The sequence below is a fragment of the Lissotriton helveticus genome, chromosome 8 (assembly GCF_964261635.1).
Source record: "Lissotriton helveticus chromosome 8, aLisHel1.1, whole genome shotgun sequence".
NCBI classification, from domain to species: Eukaryota; Metazoa; Chordata; class Amphibia; order Caudata; family Salamandridae; genus Lissotriton; species Lissotriton helveticus.
The window spans coordinates 734929212-734947498 of NC_136069.1; the positions used below are offsets into that span (position 1 = coordinate 734929212).

At 47.4% G+C, this 18287-nt stretch overlaps 1 protein-coding gene across 1 annotated transcript in view; it reads left to right on the forward strand.

The window, feature by feature from the left end:
* Nucleotides 1-18287, forward strand: part of COL4A1 (collagen type IV alpha 1 chain) — a 594749-nt gene that overhangs the window by 398580 nt on the left and 177882 nt on the right. The window contains exon 23 of the mRNA XM_078657555.1: nucleotides 15279-15368. Coding sequence (XP_078513681.1) covers nucleotides 15279-15368 — 90 coding nt within the window. The remainder of the gene's footprint in view (nucleotides 1-15278; nucleotides 15369-18287) is intronic.

The window sequence follows — 18287 nt, forward strand, 5'->3', positions numbered from 1 at the left end:
CCCATAAAAGACATGAAGCACGTTGTTGTCGTTCACCGCGTAGTCTTTTATTAAAAACTTCAAGCAGTGTCATTAATCCTTTATTCATCTTGATTAAGGTTTAAGGTAAATCTTTAAAAATACTTGCTTATCAACACAACAGCATTAAATAATCTCAAAGTTATAGATTGCCATTATATTTACGCCCCGCTCTCCAAGGGGCCTTTTTGCTTGTCTTTCGGGCTGTGCCAGCAGGCCACAACCAAGATAGCCTGCTCTCCTTAAGTTGACCGCCCTCCGGTCAACAGAGCCGCAGGTAAATAATCTGCCACTACTTGTGACAAACATACCGGGGTATACCCCCTCCAATGTTTATAAACCGACACCCCATCATCACGGGTAGGGCAGGAGTGGTCAGGACCACCAGCAGGTCAGTCCCCCCTCTCCCGCCAGCTCAGAGCCCCACAATGACTGCTTGCCCTTTCCATGGGCAGCCAGTCCATACCAAAAGGGGAAGTCCACACCCTTTTCTTGCCTGGGACCCCGCCAATCTCTTCCTTGTTGCAGGGATGGGTGGGTGGGTAATTCTTTGCTGGTCTGCTGCCGCCGGAGATGTTGAGAGAGGACAAAGAGGGTTAGTTCAGCCTCCCCCGAGGCTTTTGTACCCTCGGGGGAGGGAAGGTCGGCCCTGCCTTCCTGATGACGTGTGCTGGCTCTTCCCTGTCCTTGTTTCCGCCTTGAAGACGTCCCTGCTGGCTCCCGCCCCCAGATGCCACTAAGGGCGCCACGCCTCTAGGATCGGGTGGCGCCGTTCATAGTGTGCCTACCGGGTGCGAGTCGCCCCCCCCCCATAAAAGACATGAAGCAGGTTGTTGTCGTTCACCGCGTAGTATTTTACTAAAAACTTCAAGCAATGTCATTAATCCTTTATTCATCTTGATTAAGGTTTAAGGTAAATCTTTAAAAATACTTGCTTATCAACACAACAGCATTAAATAATCTCAAAGTTATAGATTGCCATTATATTTATGCCCCGCTCTCCAAGGGGCCTTTTTGCTTGTCCTTCGGGCTGTGCCAGCAGGCCACAACCAAGATAGCCTGCTCTCCTTAAGTTGACCGCCCTCCGGTCAACAGAGCCGCAGGTAAATAATCTGCCACTACTTGTGACAAACATACCGGGGTATACCCCCTCCAATGTTTATAAACCGACACCCCGTCATCACGGGTAGGGCAGGAGTGGTCAGGACCACCAGCAGGTCAGTCCCCCCTCTCCCGCCAGCTCAGAGCCCCACAATGACTGCTTGCCCTTTCCATGGGCAGCCCGTCCATACCAAAAGGGGAAGTCAACACCCTTTTCTTGCCTGGGACCCCGCCACAGGGCGAGTAGCTTACTGGCCCGCTCGCCCTCCCCCGGACCTAACAGCCTTCGCTGCTGGGTGCCACCTCCGCACCACTCCCTGTTAATGTATGAATTCACAGCTGATGGCGCTCAGGGCCTCCCATCGGTAACACCCCATCCCTCCTGATGCTTATGTTGAGGCCTGATCAAGCCAACTGCACCGTAGTGGGCTGAATGGGACTAACCCAAGAAAACCATCTCTGGGACCTTGGAAACCTCCCTTCATTTCCAGGGTGGCTTTCCTCACTTGCTGGTTACCAGCTGACCTGTGGCTGCTAGTCCTACCGTAGAAGGTAGACTGTTAATAAATTAACTTCCAGGCTGACTGCGACATGCATTCCTTGTCAAGCTACCTGGCAGTAATGATCCTCTGAATAAAATACACATTGATGATTGCCAGCCTGGGGAGCACCTGGAGATTCTATGTTCTTGAAGACTACTTCACTCATTGTAAATATGATGCCTGACAAAGCGAAGCCCGAGGAAATATTATGCAGAGTATAGACAATACGAAGTATTCACCGCGGCTGATGGAGCCTAATCTTAGCTAATGAAGTATTGCAGAAATATGTACAATATGACCCTTAAAGTAACTACAGGCGGTCACGATAAAGACGTCTTCCTATATAAAATGAGTTCAAACTTCATACCCTCACAATGGGAAATGAGAACGCCATAAAATGACCCTACAAACTGGAACACTGTCTTACAGGCTATTTTTGTACACATTCACGGACTGCTCTGATAAAATGGCAAATTAACACAAAATATTCACAATAATGACATCGCTATGCGAGGTTCCAACATATTATGCTTTTTGAGCCAAATTCCCCAGTTATGAGAGAAACTTAAAATGAACATCACACGTCCAGAATATATACTAGGAGCAAACATATATTGTCTGGCAATGTTGATCCTCCTAGTGTAGGGATTGCATTAAAGAAGGGACAGCCCTGACATACCAAATATCTGCTTTTTAATTAAATGTAATGGGTTCTTCATTAATTATCAAATTTCACTTGTTTGGTTCTTCGACTTAAACCCCCAGGGTATAGATAGATTGCAACATTTCTTTGAGCTTCTTTAAGATTTGTAAACTTATGAAATGTGCCCTTTACTCTCTTTTATAGTAGCTTGAGGTCTGAGAATTGAATGTTGATGATTGGGTTTGTTCCTGGTCAGTGGCAGACTATCTGAAATTTCTGTTCACATTCGTTGCATGGATGAGCTATCTCAAAACCTTCCTTTGAAGAGTCTCAGGCAGAGCCGCAAGTCCTCCCTGCATGCTCAATCCACACACAAAGCACACATGGGAGACTAGCCAGCACCAGCAATGTAATGGCAATTTAATTTGATGGAGTTGGCCGTGACTTTGATGGCGCTATACATTTATGCAAAATTAGGGCCTGTCCATTAGCCCGTCTGCTGTCAGTAGTGGTGGAGGCTCCCTTAGACTGGGATCCTCACTAGCTGAAGTGCCATCCATAACACAGAACCTGGAGTATTGGGTGTTCATGCAATTGACTACCGCTGGGCAAGTGCTAACCACATCTGCAGTAAGGTTACACATTTTTGGGATTTGCCCTTACAAACACTGTATCCAGAGCCGTATTAATAGGTCTTCCAAAGTATAGTCCTGTTGAGATTTTTAAATAAGCGCAAAGTTGATAATTCATGAATTTAAATGTTATCTATGCTTGATGTTTATAAATGTGATAACATTCATCAGCTATGGACACTCCTCCCTGACTAATGTTCTTTTCAATTAATACAGTACAGAACCTACTGTTCAAGCAGGTTCAGTCTGGGGACATATTGATGTTGCATTCCGATTTTACAAAATTAGAAAAGACACCATTAAGTACACAAATAAAATAATTGGTGTTTTTCAGCTACCTTAATGTTCATTTCACACAGTGATTGAAATTATTATTTTTGCCTTAAACAGCAGTTGCATTAAAGAAATCATCATTTTTTAGACTGCATTTAACTAGTCATATGTCCCAGAGTCGTAACGCAGAAGAAAAGCATATTTTATCATTTAGGAAATTTGGTGTAATAATGTACAGATCGCCTAGTTGTGAAAGCCTTGTTTTCATACCTCTTGCTTTACCTCGTTGTTTTATCTGCCTGCTTCCCTTGATACACAAATGTATACCAATTAAAAGCGGCAATGGTAATAGATGCTGCTACAGGTGACAAGCACTTCTCTACTCCTGGCATGCCCCTGCTACCTTTCATCTTAGTATCTTGAAGGCAGGACTACAAACGTAAGAAGGCAGGACCACGAATGTAAGAGGTTTTGAAATTATGCTTACTTTCTGTAGTTTCTGCTCTGCCATTGCCTCAGCAGAAAATTGGAAGCTGTTGAGGGGCAAATGTCCAAAGAAGGGTGAAAGAAGAGGTCCATCATATGTAGGAACAACGTAAATAGTGATACAATGGAGGACCAAATTATGTGGCAGAGTTAACTAAATTACGTAGTAAGAAAAAGCACATTATGCAGGGTAATGTGGCACATTTTGTGGTAGAATTACATTACTCTTCTGTCCTTTTTAACCCCATGGATGCTCAGCATATTCCCCTGCTGTGCTGAGAAATCGGAAATCCCACCCATCATGACGAGCTGGGCTCGTCATGAGCGTGCGAGGAGGCTACTTCATGACGAGCCCAGCTCGTCATGAGCGTGGAAGGGGTTAAGACACACATATTCTGTCTGGCCAAATGTTTAACTTCATTAGTAGAAGCACAGCACTAGAACTCAGCAACAATCAGCAACTCAAAGGTGACCACTTAATCTTTGATAAAGTTTTGCCACTTAAAGTCATCATATGCGACACATTTTTCTAGTAACTTCTGATCCATTTGACATAGAAACCCATATCATGTTTTTAAATTTATCAAATTATGCAGCAGATGGAGGATTATGGGGCAAATCTATAATTATGTGGAAAATGCCAAAACTGGAGAATTGAATATTTCCAGTGTCAAAACCTATGTGTTGTTAAAGGGAATTAAAGCTATTGACATGCCCCTTCTGCTAACCTATCCATTTTGCAGATCGACTGAATCATGAAGGTCTGATGAATTACTATTAACCATCCGCAACCCTTCATAGAATTGATAGGGAGATGACACAACGCGTACGAAGTAAAAGTATGTGGAATATTTATGAGCACAATAGGAGAACTCGGCTTCATCTAAAGAAGGAAGGTTACCAGTTATAGCATTGAAAGGTCAGGGGTTTGCTCCTGTCAGGGATAGATATAAACAATACCCTTTCAAAGCTGGGAAAGGAACACTTCACTAATCTAGAAGGGGGGGTAGCTAAAGGAGTTTCTTCATTAGGCGAAATAATATTTCCCAAATTTTTCTCGTGGGTAAATAAAAGGTTAGCAAAAGTGTTTGCAGTTCCTCTGAAATAATGGCGCCTAGCCAGTTTAGAACCGGGGACCTTTGGGACGCCAGTCTTCTCACGTAACCGTTAAGCCAAGCTTTTATGTGGTTGTTTTTTCGCATGCAAAAACATATGTGCATCATTGGCATCGGAAAAGGGGATTCAGAAAACGTTTTAAGGATTACGCCGTCGAAAGCTGTAAGTGGCGCACGTTTTCTTAAGTTATATGTAAACGTTATGTTGTGAATTCGAAACTATTAGAAAGCTGGCCCGACCCAAGGTTGAAAAACCTGATGCAGATTTCTGACTTTTGAAAGAAGCGGACCAAATGAACGGCACCACCCGCGCAGCCTGCAGTGTGCGAGGCCTGAAACTGTGGCGGGAGTGAAATAATTTTACCATTACTCAAATCTGTACTTATGACAAATGTCCTCCCCTAATGCTGCAACCCCCGTTCAAATGGACACTTTCCGTCAAAGAAAGGGCAGCGCAACGCTTCCAAAAAGTATTTCCAAGTTTAATGAGATTAATACTTTCGTTCTGACTTAATCGAAAAATATTCATGACCTAAGATTATATAGCGATCTATCATACCTCAGTTTATCTCTGAAATGCTAGCGTAACGTTTTCCACCTTCCCGGTAGGGTATCGTTTGTTTCTCTCTACCGCGTAATTCAACATGTTTTTAAACATCGTCAAATACTCTCAACTGATGTACCGACCCGCCTACTCTGAGCTTCTGCTAAACAATACAACTCCCATAAGTCTCCCTGTTTGTCGATTAAGCCCTCCCGTTCCAATACTTTGCCACTCGAATGAGCATGTGTTCAATGAAAGATTTGCATGAATGGTTAAAACATGCTACGTAGTCAGGAGTCCGATGTACTTTCAGATGTACCAATGTAGTGAAAACTGTTATTACAACTTTTATTACGTCCATGACTGTTCACTTCATTTCACTTTGAATGTAATCCTAGGGTGCTGGGTCATGATGTAGGACGACTATAACAGTTTACACAAAAGATTTATGTCCCGCACGCTCTTTTATTCAATTCGTAATAATGAGGACAATTAGGACAATTTGTTATCTCCAAATTGCTGCAGGCAGTCTTGAATTTAGGGATGTGCCGTTTGTTAAGATTCATGGCTGCACGTAATACGTACGCCACTGTCTCCCGACCCGAATTATTCCTTTACGGGGGGCTATCCTGGTTCGCGCTTCATCCTTCCCATGCGCTAGCAAATAATCACACAAGTTGCTGATATACGTATATCAGACCCAATATGCCCTCTCCATTATAAGATGCAAAAATATCGTAAACATATCTATTCAATGTCAGCCAAATGTATTCACTTGAACATCTTTTTTAACTGTGCATTAGTTATTTAAGGTAGCAAAGCGTCAGGGCAAGAAGTGCCCGCTTGCAGTTTCATACCCTTCGTGCGGGAGCCATGAGGCTTCCGCCATTTCTGTCCACGCTGTGGACATCTTCCGAAGTTCGCTGGCCATATTACCGGGCTAGGCTGCTGCTCTCCGGGCATGTTGGCAGACCGGGACTCTCCATGACTGCATTCCTTTCTGCGAAGCATGTCCTCGAAGTGAAGGAAACAAAAGAATCGATTAGGGCTAATGAATCTCGCACTACTGAACATGTAACCGCTGTTGCTGCTCGGTGAGCATTCTTCGAATTCAAACCCACAGACATGATACTAAAACTCACCTAAAGACTACGCTGTGAGGCCCTCTCCTTTCCCCCTTGTGCAACGACCCCGCTTCCATCGTAACTCTTTGCTGGTCTGCTGCCGCCGGAGCTGTTGAGAGAGGACAAAGAGGGTTAGTTCAGCCTCCCCCGAGGCTTTTGTACCCTCGGGGGAGGGAAGGTCGGCCCTGCCTTCCTGATGACGTGTGCTGGCTCTTCCCTGTCCTTGTTTCCGCCTTGAAGACGTCCCTGCTGGCTCCCGCCCCCGGATGCCACTAAGGGTGCCACGCCTCTAGGATCGGGTGGCGCCGTTCATTATTACTGTTTTACTTTAGCCCACTGTCGACCGATACAATCCAATTCCAGCCAATTCTCAATTCGGAGATCACATCATCAGAAAAGGCACAAGGAGGCTAATTCTTGGACCGAGCAGCATTAAAAAGCAATGGGGGGGGGGGGCGTGGCTAGCGGCCAAGTATGGCGGCTGCTTGAAGAAGGAGCTCCCGGAGCACTGAAGTCGTCCCATAAATCCGGACCATTTATCCGCATTATCGCCACCCGAAGGGGGCAGAACCCAAGACCGGAGTCCAAGCGGCAACGAGCGAGCGGCTCGTAAGTGAAATCCGACGCCGGGAACTGCTCCGGACACGAAGGGACGAGGAGCGGCCTGCCGCGGCCGTCGCAGCACCGGTCTCAAGTAGTGGTGCACCCGGGCGGAAGTGAGGGCCGGTCGGCGACCAGACGCGAGGACTGCCCGGTCCGCCGACGACTAGAGGACGACCCGCAACCTGGACTCCGGCGGTAGGGAGAAAGCAAGCGGAACGCCTCGCCGCCCATCCTGACCCACCGGGACTGCGGCGAGTCGATCAGCAGCCGGGTGCGGAGGCGGGGAGTAGCAACGGTGGCGCCCAGGAGTGGATGAGAACACTGGGACTTCCAGGCCGGATAGCGAGCCACGTACCCAGCCCTCACCGTCGGCGGAGCCCTGTGAGGAGGGGCGGAGGGCCGGTGGCACTTTCAGCGTGGGGAACGGGCGCACCAATGCGCAAACTTTGATTCGGCCAGCCTTCGAGACTCTGGAGGGGTGCATATCGGCCAGGGCCGTCGGAGCTCCACCGGGTGCTCCTGGGAGGTGGACGCCAGTAAGACCAGACTGAATACCGGTCTCCTGGTGAGTCGACGCCAGTAGGGGACGTGGTGCGCACTGTGACACCTCGGTGAGGCAACACCCTGACCCATCTGCGGCCCACTACAATACCCTGTCACGGACTGGGACGAGGACAAAAGGCCCTGTGAGGCGAGAGATACCGGCAGAGAGCATTGCGGCGTTCGTCTACAGCAACGCGCCATAACGGGGACCTGAGTGCCGCCGTGTAGCGTTTCCTGAGCAGTCACAGCACAGGGGGGCCACCTGACTGCCACGCTCGGTGACGGTGTAGCCGGGGTCAACGTGCCGAGACTTCCTGCGCCAGTGCCGCGCATCTACTCCTGCGACCTGATCTAGCCCACCGTCATGGCAGGAAGGGGACCGAGGCCCATGTCTACACAGGCGAAACTCAATAAATACGCATATGACAAGAGGGACAATCACGCGACAGCCGGTGGTCGCACTTCTGTGGGCAAAGGACAAGATGCGGAGGGGACTAAATCCGTAACATTGGAAGACATTATGAAAACCCTCTCTAATGTCCAGACAACGGTTGGGGCTATAGCAACTGATGTCAACTTGCTGCGCGCCGATTTCCGTAAGATGTCTGAGCGGGTGGCACAGGTAGAGGTTGTGACAAAATCTCTGGTGGAGGACACTTCGGAACTACAGGTGGCAATGGAACGCATGGAGGCGGTCACCAAACAACTACAGGCGAAGCTGGACGACCAGGAAGGGCGTTCGCGAAGAAATAACGTTCGGATCCTTGGTATTCCGGAAACGGAGGGCAAGAGAGCGATGGATCTCTATGTGGAGGACCTCATACAAAACAAACTACAGCCCAAAGGACTTTCCCATTTCTTCTCGGTAGAGCGGGCGCACAGAGTGCCTGGGGGAACACCGAAACCAGGCGCCGCACCACGACCGGTCCTAGCTCGGCTATTTAACTTCCGGGACAGAGATGCGATATTACAGGCTGCAAGGGAATCGCCACCGATCAAACTTTAGAACTCCACAGTGGCCTTCTTTCCGGATTACACGGCAGAAGTGGCCAGACGCCGTAAAACCTTCTCAGAGGTAAAGAAAGTGCTTCGAGCACTGGAGCTGCCGTACTCCATGCTGTTCCCGGCGAAGTTGCGAATTGTGGCGGACGGGAAAACATGGATCTTTGACACACCGGAGATTGCACAGGACTGGCTCGACGGCTGGAGAGTAGTAGAGGGACCCCGCAGATCGAACAGACACCGTCGCAATCAGCAGGCAGAGGCACGAGATGAACAGCATCGGGAGGACCCGCCGCCTCCAGAACAGACGTCTGAGACAGGAACAGAGAAAGGAGGCCACTCACCAGACCACCCATCTCTCCGCGATAACGACGAATAACTGTGAGGCGACTAAGCGATCGGGCACTATGCCCTTGGACTAAGGGCTGGGTGAAGGCGAACTCAATGGACTGAGCTGCTGATGCTCAGGGACTCTTGACCCCCCACGAGCAAGTAAGGTGTTGAGGGGTGGGACTAAGCACTCTGCACAGTTGGGGAAGCGGGCGGTGTTATGTCCGTGGAGCAGGGTAGCAGGGAGGGGGGGTGAGGGGGGAGTTTTAGTTTTGTTTTTGTTAGTTCAAGAATTATATACACACACTGTACTGTACCGTGTCCCAACACACGTGTGTGACACCACATACTACACCACACTATGGAAGCCGCTGCGACTGCGACGACTAGCCGCACTCATAAGAACACATGATGACTTCCCAGTCATACACAGAAGCCGCTGAGGCACCTCAACGTCTGGCAGCGGTACCCCCCCTACGCATACTGACTTGGAACGTTAGGGGTTTAGGGGATAAGTTTAAGAGGGGATTAGTTCTGCAAGCGATCAAATGACAGGGACCCACACTGGTGCTGTTGCAAGAGACGCATCTCACCGGGAATGCATGCCGTGCACTCAATAGACGGGGGTACAAAATGGTTGCACACGCAGAGTTTACAACGGGCTCTAGGGGAACGGGTATCATGGTAAAGAGTAACTCCCCCTTCATAGTTCTACAGCACAAGGTGGATGATCAGGGCCGCTTCGCGGCTGTACATGGGCAATGGGAGGGCAGACTCCTGAATGTGGTGTCCGTATACATCCCCCCGGCGCTTCACTCTGTAGCATTGCCGGCACTGGGAGAGTTTTTGCTGCAACTACCTACGGGTGATACCATTCTAGGGGGAGACCTTAATGCTATTGTGGATCCTTCACTGGACACATTTCCCATCAGACCACGTACATTAGGTTCCTCTGCCCTACCGGGATTCATGGAGGCTTTGGGACGGATAGATGCCTGGCGACATACGCACCCGACGGCGAAGCAATACACGTATCTCTCTCCGGTGCATCATAGCCTGTCCAGATTGGACTATTTTCTGCTCCTGGGTGATGGGATGGGAAACATCGACACTGTAGATATACTACCGAGGGGTATTTCCGACCACTCCCCTGTGCTGCTCACCCTGTCCACTAAAGAGAAAAAACGGGCGAGAATCTACCCACTGTATCCCAATTATCTCCTGGTCCCCCAGATCAAAAAGGACCTGATATCTGCGACCAAGTACTACTTTGCAGAGAATACATTGTCGGTCTCTTCCCCGTCGATTCTGTGGGAAGCATATAAGGCAGTCCTGAGGGGCCGAGTGATTGCATCGGTCTCAGGACACAAAAGAACGTACAGGCAAACACTCACCGACCTAGAACTGGCGCTTCAAGCGGCAGATAGGGCACATATGGCAAACCCTACGTCAGAAACTGCACACACGCTGAAACTGCACCAGCAACAATACAGCGATCACCTTAAATCGCAGGTCAGAGACAGTATCACCAACACAGCGAACAGGGTTTATGATATCGGGGACAAGGCAGGGAAATTGCTGGCATGGCTTGACAAACGTGGAGGGAGGACTAGAGGGATACAACACCTATACAATCACGGGCGGGAGTTACAGACACACCCAGAGGCCATAGTACAAACTTTGGCGGAACATTTTCAGACAGTCTACACTCCAGACCTAGAAGTCACAGCACAAGCAGCAGAGATGTCCCTTGAGAACGTAGACATTCCCACGCTTCCGCCGGAGGCGGCGCAGGAACTAGAGGCAGACCTGACGGGGGAGGAAATACAACGAGCAATACTGGAGATCCACTCCGGAAAGGCAATGGGCCCCAACGGGATACCCATTGAATGGTATAAAATTATGTCAGACACCCTTAGTAAACCCCTGTTAGCGATGTATGTCGACAGTCTGGGAAAAATGGAACTCCCGTTAGACCAACGCACCGCCACGATAGTGGCTATACCAAAACCCGGAAAGCCACCGGCAGAATGCTCTGCGTATCGGCCCATTTCGCTTCTTAACGCGGAAGCGAAAATTCTAGCTAAACTACTGGCGGCCAGACTGATAACCCATATACAATTGCTGATCCACCCGGATCAATCGGGCTTCATGCCTCACAGGAGTACTGCCCTCAATCTTAGGCGAGTTCACGGGGTGGTGGCGCGAGCGCACACCCTCTCGGAGGCAGCGGTGATCCTCTCACTGGATGCCAAAATGGCATTTGACCTGGTGGAGTGGGAATACCTCTTTGCTGTCTTGGCCCGCATGGGCTTTGGCCCCAAGTTTATTTCCTGGATCAGACTCCTCTATGCCAAGCCTGTGGCCCAGGTCACCACAAACGGTCACATCTCACAGACATGCCCGCTGGCGCGGGGGACGCGGCAGGGCTGCCCCCTATCACCCTTGCTCTTTGCCTTGGTACTGGAACCATTAGCGATACTGATTAGAACAACTCCACTGCTGAAAGGGATAGACTGGAAAGAGGGCTGGGAAGATCGTATATCCCTATACGCCGATGACATGCTGATTTATTTAACAGATCCCGATAGGGGCATTCCGGCACTCTTATCACTATGTGATGTGCATGGGCGAGCGTCGGGATACACATTGAACTGGGCCAAATCCGTAATTTACGTGCTTAGGGAACCGAGGCCGACGCTACCGTCGAACTGCCAACTCTCACTGACCGCGAGCTCCTTTAAGTACTTGGGCATCCAGATCACAGATAACGCCCCAGATTTCTTCGAGCGGAATCTGAAGCCCCCTTTGGAACGCCTCCGCACCGATGTTAGACACTGGGCGAGTCTGCCACTGACCCTCTTGGGGCGCGCTGCATTGTATAAAATGATGGCGCTGCCAAGATTTTTATATGTCCTGGAAAACACACCTTACATTGTCCCACTGCGTTATTTTAAGCAGATACGGGCTCTGGTGTCCGCCTTGCTGTGGAATAATGGTTCAGTACGCATTGCGCACGACAAGCTAACTAAGAGCTGGTACGAGGGAGGGATTGCCCTGCCGGATATACATCTATACTACTGGGCGGCACAGCTCAAGATAGTGAATCGATGGATCCATGCCCCGAGAGATGACCCTGCCTACAGGTCCGATTGGGCACAGCTGGGAACGGAAGGTATGCTAGCACCACTGTATAACAGACGGCAGGTCATGCGTTTAAAGAAACCCACTAAACACACGGCACTGATATGGCACGCGGCACAGGCGAAGCTGGGCTGGAAGGGGAAGATTACTAAATTGACCCCCCTCTGGGACACTAAGGCTCTAGGGCAACTTCGGAAGAGTAAGGGATTTACACAGTGGGACATTATTGGGATCTCCACGGTTGGGGACATGTGGGAGGCGGACACTGTGATCACATTCGAGAAACTCCAACAGCACTACGGGCTGGGCCCGGACGAACTATATAGATACACACAAATAAAACACGCGTTGCTACAAGCGATACCAGGTGGTGGCGAAGTACCGGACTCATCCCCATTGGAGGATAGATTACTCACAGATTTTATGCAGCAGGGAGCCACCGCACTCACATATAGAAAATTGATCAACAATATGGCAGACCCCACATTGGCATTGCGGGGGAAATGGGTGGAGGACGTGGGGAGTATCGATGATTCAGAATGAAATGAGGCACTGGCGTCACCTAAAGAAGTGGGCATATCGGCAAAATTTAAATTAGTGCAACTTAAAATACTACATCGCATTTATTACACTCGATGCATGCTGCATAAGATTCAAAGAGCTCCGAGCCCCTTCTGTCTCCGCGGTTGTGGGGAGGAGGGAACACTGTTTCACACGCTGTGGGAATGTCCTCTTGTGGTGAAATTTTGGCGGCAAGTCATGCGCACTGTTTCGCAGACACTTAAGGTCTCTCTTGTCCCCGAACCACGCAAATGTCTGTTGAACATCTGGGAACCGAACGATTTGACGAAGTATGGATTGATATGGGCTACACTGGCCATAATGGTAGCGAAAAGAGACATCGCACAGAAATGGGGAGCCGCGGAGCTGCCTACAGCATCCATGTGGAGTAGAAATATGGACTTGTTAATGTTTACAGAGAGGGCGGTATACGTACTTAGGGCCTGTCCCCGTAAGTGGAACAAGGTATGGTCAAACTGGAATGTGTACAGAGGTGACTTATGTGATCCCTTACCAGAAGATGAAGATATAAGCTCAGACGAGGATGAGGACGATGTATAGGAGGAGGGGGTGGGTATTACAGCTTAGAGGCGACACTGGGTGCGGCGATGGGATTGCAAATTGACACGTGATTTGATGCACAACAGCGAAACGACAAATCAGGGCATGGTAAATGAAGAAATGTTGGATGCTAATTGTATGTATCTATCTTGAACGATGTTATGGTTGGGGTTGAGAAATGTTATATGTTCGGAATAAGAAAAAGAGGACAATAAAAAAAAAAAATGAAAAACTGTTAGACCTATAAGTCGCTCTGTTTATGATGACGGACGCTATGGGAGACATGAAAGGCCATGCGCCACCGGACCTCCGGGTTGTCGGATGCACGGCTGTGTATTTTGGAATAATAAGCATCAAAGCTTTACTTATAACGGCCGGCCAGATGGGTTGTAGGCCATAGAATGTAGCGTCTATCACCTATATGTGTTCATTCAATAAAGGTCTTTAAAAAAAAAAAAAAGCAATTGGATTCCGATGCAATGCAGGATAGGATATAAACCCAGCAAGCATTTGTGACATTGTATAAGGTGTAGGCATACCTGCCAACTCACACGGTGCCACCTTGTGACACACAATATCGGCTCCCATCACACAGTCTCCAGACGAGGAGCCGATATCACACTGTGGTTGGGAAAACAGCTGAAAACCACTGTAAATAGTGGGTTTCCAGCTCTTTTACTGTGGCATTAAACTGCTGACGTCATTAAGGGGTGTGAAAACAGTAAACACCTTGGACATCGGCACTGCCCTCAGCAAGCTTTTTTATTTGGGAGGAGAGGGCTTGGGGCGGGGATGGGTTCAAAAGTCCCTCCTTGGTACTTCTCGGCACGAGGCCCTGCCCCCTCAAGGCCCCGCCCCCTCCTCACACAGTGAGATTGTTCTTCAAGTTGATGGGTATTATTTATATATCAAAGTCCTAGGTCAAACCCTGAGCTAAGATCTGGTCATGAAAACCTCTCAGCCGTATCATACAAACCAGAAATGTTATAAAGGAAATATTTCCTTTGATATAGTGCACTTTGAGATTTAACACTCTGAGAAGCCCATCAATTGTAGGGAATGGCCCACAATGCACTTGTTTTCAGCAGCATCTTATTAATACTACCCCAGGCCCTAGCCACAACACTAGCCTCTGTCCTTTGATATGGAAGCACCTTGTATGTTATCTGTGTGTGTGTGTTTTTAAAGAAATTCTAAGGAATTAAGTACAATTAAATTGCCAAGCCAGCTAACAAATGATAAAATATGTCTTTTAAAAAAACAATTGCCACATACATTTTAAAAATTGAGGAAGCAACACTTATACACCATAAATATGTAAAGTGAAATATCAGAATTAAATACATTTTTCTGGATCTACAGACTCACAGTCTACTTGGTTCTTTGAGACTTGTAGATAATGAACACATTGCTTGAAACTCATGTTTAAATTGAATTCCATCCCACATTGTATTCGTTATTCAAGTCAACACAGATGTTATAAACCTGAAATTCCAATATCATGTTATTTTAGAGATATTGTGAATTTGGCGTTAGTGGGTTTTCTTTAGAGCATTGCAGGGCCTCCTTAACAACCCTTAATGTCTGAACGCATGCGAGCAATGCGGCTATTAGTACTCATCCCCATAATCTCATCAAACATAGGCAGACATACAGGTCAATTTTGCTTGTCTGCTTCATGTATGATTACACACAATGTCAATGTCACAGTGCACCTTAATCTGGAATGCAGGCAACCAACCGCCAGTATTAAAAAAAATGGTTGATCCAGACTTAGAGCAGTAGTTCCAGGTGGTGTTTGGTGATCTAATTTATTTTAATCTGGACTTAAGTCTTGTTGTGCCGTTCTTAATGCTTTGTGAGTTTTTTTGTAAAGATTGCGTTTTTTGCTTACAAATGCATTGTTTTTTGTTGTTTTTTTTGCTTTGTGAAAGAAACAAATGAGCATGAGCTGCACTCGTACTTTTTGGACATATAGCCCTCTATTGTATGATGGGTGATTTTGCTGTAACTAATACCAATATTTTTAATTGACGTTTGGTCTGTTTGTTTTCAGGGACCAAAGGAGATAGTTGCACCACGTGTCAATCTACTGGAACTGGATTTCCTGGACTGCCTGGTCCGCAAGGGCCTCAGGGAGAAAAAGGTAACAACCGGCTAGTGGAGTTTGTAGCCATTTTTTAAAATCTATTTGATTTATTTTGATTTGGCAGTTCAAAAACACAAGGAACGTTTTTTTTTTGTGATGCGCAGTATTACTCCTATTTACTGAATCCACGTTCTTGTGTTTGCTGCATCTACTGAAATGCCTTACTTTTTTAAACAAGCAATGATCCTTTTCGCTTTAGAACTACAGTGTTAGCATGGCATGTACTACTTTTAAGGCATCTTATTATCACGGAGGGACACCCCTAAAAGATTAAAGCTTCCCTTGATATTTTGTGGTTGGACCCAGGCATTCTTCCCATCATCTGAAATTACATCTCTATAGCATCTGCCTCATTCACCTCCATATGACTGCACATGCCCTCTTTCTACTACTATTAATTTGTTTCAGAACCTCTCCATCTATTAACCACCCTGAATAGACATAGTGCCACACAAACGTAATGCCAGCATGCTGCTTATTATCAACAACACCCCACTCTCCTTATCAGTTTTGATGTACTACATCAGCTTGCGCTGTAGGCTTCTGATGGATACATCTGCCAGTGGATTCCTCACCTTGTGAATATCCCCCTGCGTCAGCAACGTTCGGAAAATTCTTTTGTAGCACGCCGGCACGGCAGATACTGTATCCACCAGAAAAAGCGTTACCGAAGTTAAGTAACTTGTTCTTCAGGCCTGATTCTCAAAGGTTTTACTGTGTGCATTTGTGTCTTAGGGCCTCATTACGAGTTTGGTGGTGAGGGAGCTGGGAGGTTCACCACTGCCCCACTCCCATACTGCCAAACCCGAATGTTGCCTGCCAGCCAGATTATGATACAGATCGTTATCTGGCAGGCTGGCAGTATGACTGTGCAGGAAAAAGGCTTAATGAGCCTTTAATACTGCCTCACCTGGGACCGCCACAGGGGGTTCAACATGTGCCCGCCTGCATTCACCTACCTGCATGGGGCAGGGGGGACCTGTAGGGCCCCCTTGTTTCCCCAGCACCAGATTTTACAGGGCGGTGCTGACCGCCATGTAAGGCTGGCGGTCGGGAAACTCAAATATGCATGGCGGTGCCACAGCAGCACCACCAACATATTCTGAGTCCCTGACCACCACGCCACCACCAGGGAACTCGATTCCCTGGCGGTTGCGATGGTCAAATGTTGGTCAGACCGCCAAACTTATGATACAGCAGTAGGACCTCAGGTGCGGCGGTGGCTGCCCCGCCACTGCTGGGCCCGCGCGAGATAGACCGCCAGACTGGTAATAAGGCCCTTACTGTTGTCTTTTTTATATGTTACACCTGGATATTCAGGCCGGATTGGCAAATCAATCATTTTGCTAAATATTTTCTAGTTTAGGACATACTTACGGAAACCATGAGTAAATCTGACCTAAGTCTGGAGAAATATACACTCTCCTATATAAAAGCTCTGGGAAATAGGCCATTCTTCTTTCTAAACAGTAGCTTTGAAGTTTTACAAAAATTTTTGAGACATGCTACATTGACCAATATCCCTGAGGGAATCCTCACTCCAAGACATATTGCAAGGCTGTTATCTGGAGCCAATGGTAAACAACCGATTCCCCTCACTGTCCCATTGTAGAAGGCCACTGCTACCCATCTCAATGTCAATATTTTTCTTTACTAGCTATCTAGTGAGCACCTGATGCTTTCAGGTCAACACTTGAGTAATTAAATCTCATGTCCCCTGCTTTCTGAAACTGCCAATTGCCTTATCCAGGGATGTGTCTCCGGTGTCTACCATGAAGTCACTGATTTGGCTTACATTCACAATCCTTCTGGTGGATCAACATCTTTTTAGCTGTTATTGACGTCTTCCACTTTACCATCAAGCTTTGTCGATGAAATGATTAGTATGTATAACATTGTTTAAACAATTCTCTTATTAGTGTATCCTAATGTAGCTATCAACATGATATTCCAGCTGTTTATATTTATTTTCTCAACTATTCATTTTAATTAATTGTATCATTTATAGAGTGCAAACGATGCAAATAAAAATATGCTTCAAGGCATGTTTCCAAATAACAATACAGAATATCCCCTCATTGTGTGAATTGCCATAATGGCAGCATCTATGATCGTACTTGTTAGTATCATTGTCAGTATCTAGGGTCTTACAAGTAGCTGGCTGTTAGAAAAAGGGGTCTTTAGTTGGCAGGTTGTTGCCCTGTCCAAGTAAGGACCCTTCTTCTGGGCAGGCTAAGGGGGACAAACCTCTAAAATAACCCTTGTTCACCCCCCTGGTAGCTTTGCATGAGCAGTCAGGCTTATCTCAGGGGTAGTGTGTAGAGCATTTGCACATAACAAGCAGTAATGCAGTGAAAACACTACAAAAGCACACCACACCAGTTTTAGAAAAATATCCAATATTTTTTCAGTGCAAAATAAGACCAAAAACGATAAAAATCCACCATACAGTTCATAGGAACATCAATAAGCTAAAATAGACTGAAAAGACAGTTCCTTGAAATTGAAAGCTCTGATCAGGGCTATCACGGCATCATGAACTACAAATCCAAATAGTTCTGACTTACCGCGACATCGCTGGCCACCTACGGTGTCGGGAAGACCCGCAAAACAGTTCCTTTAGAAATGCAGGGCGTCGGGGACCTCGCTGTGAGCTCAGAAGAGCCAGAATTGGCAGGTGTTAGTTCCGGAGGTCGGTGCAGGAGTCGTCGGGCCCTTGTAGTCTCATACGTTGCAGATTAAACTCCTTGCGGTTCAAGTCGGGAGCGCCGGGGTCAGCAGGGTTCAGGGCTGCGGTGTGATAGGTTTTGCATTTCCTGCCCCTTAATTTACATAACATGATGATGTATAAGTTAGCATAGTGTGTCTAACCGAAAGATGTGTTGCACGTGTATTCAGGACTAATTGGGTATTCTC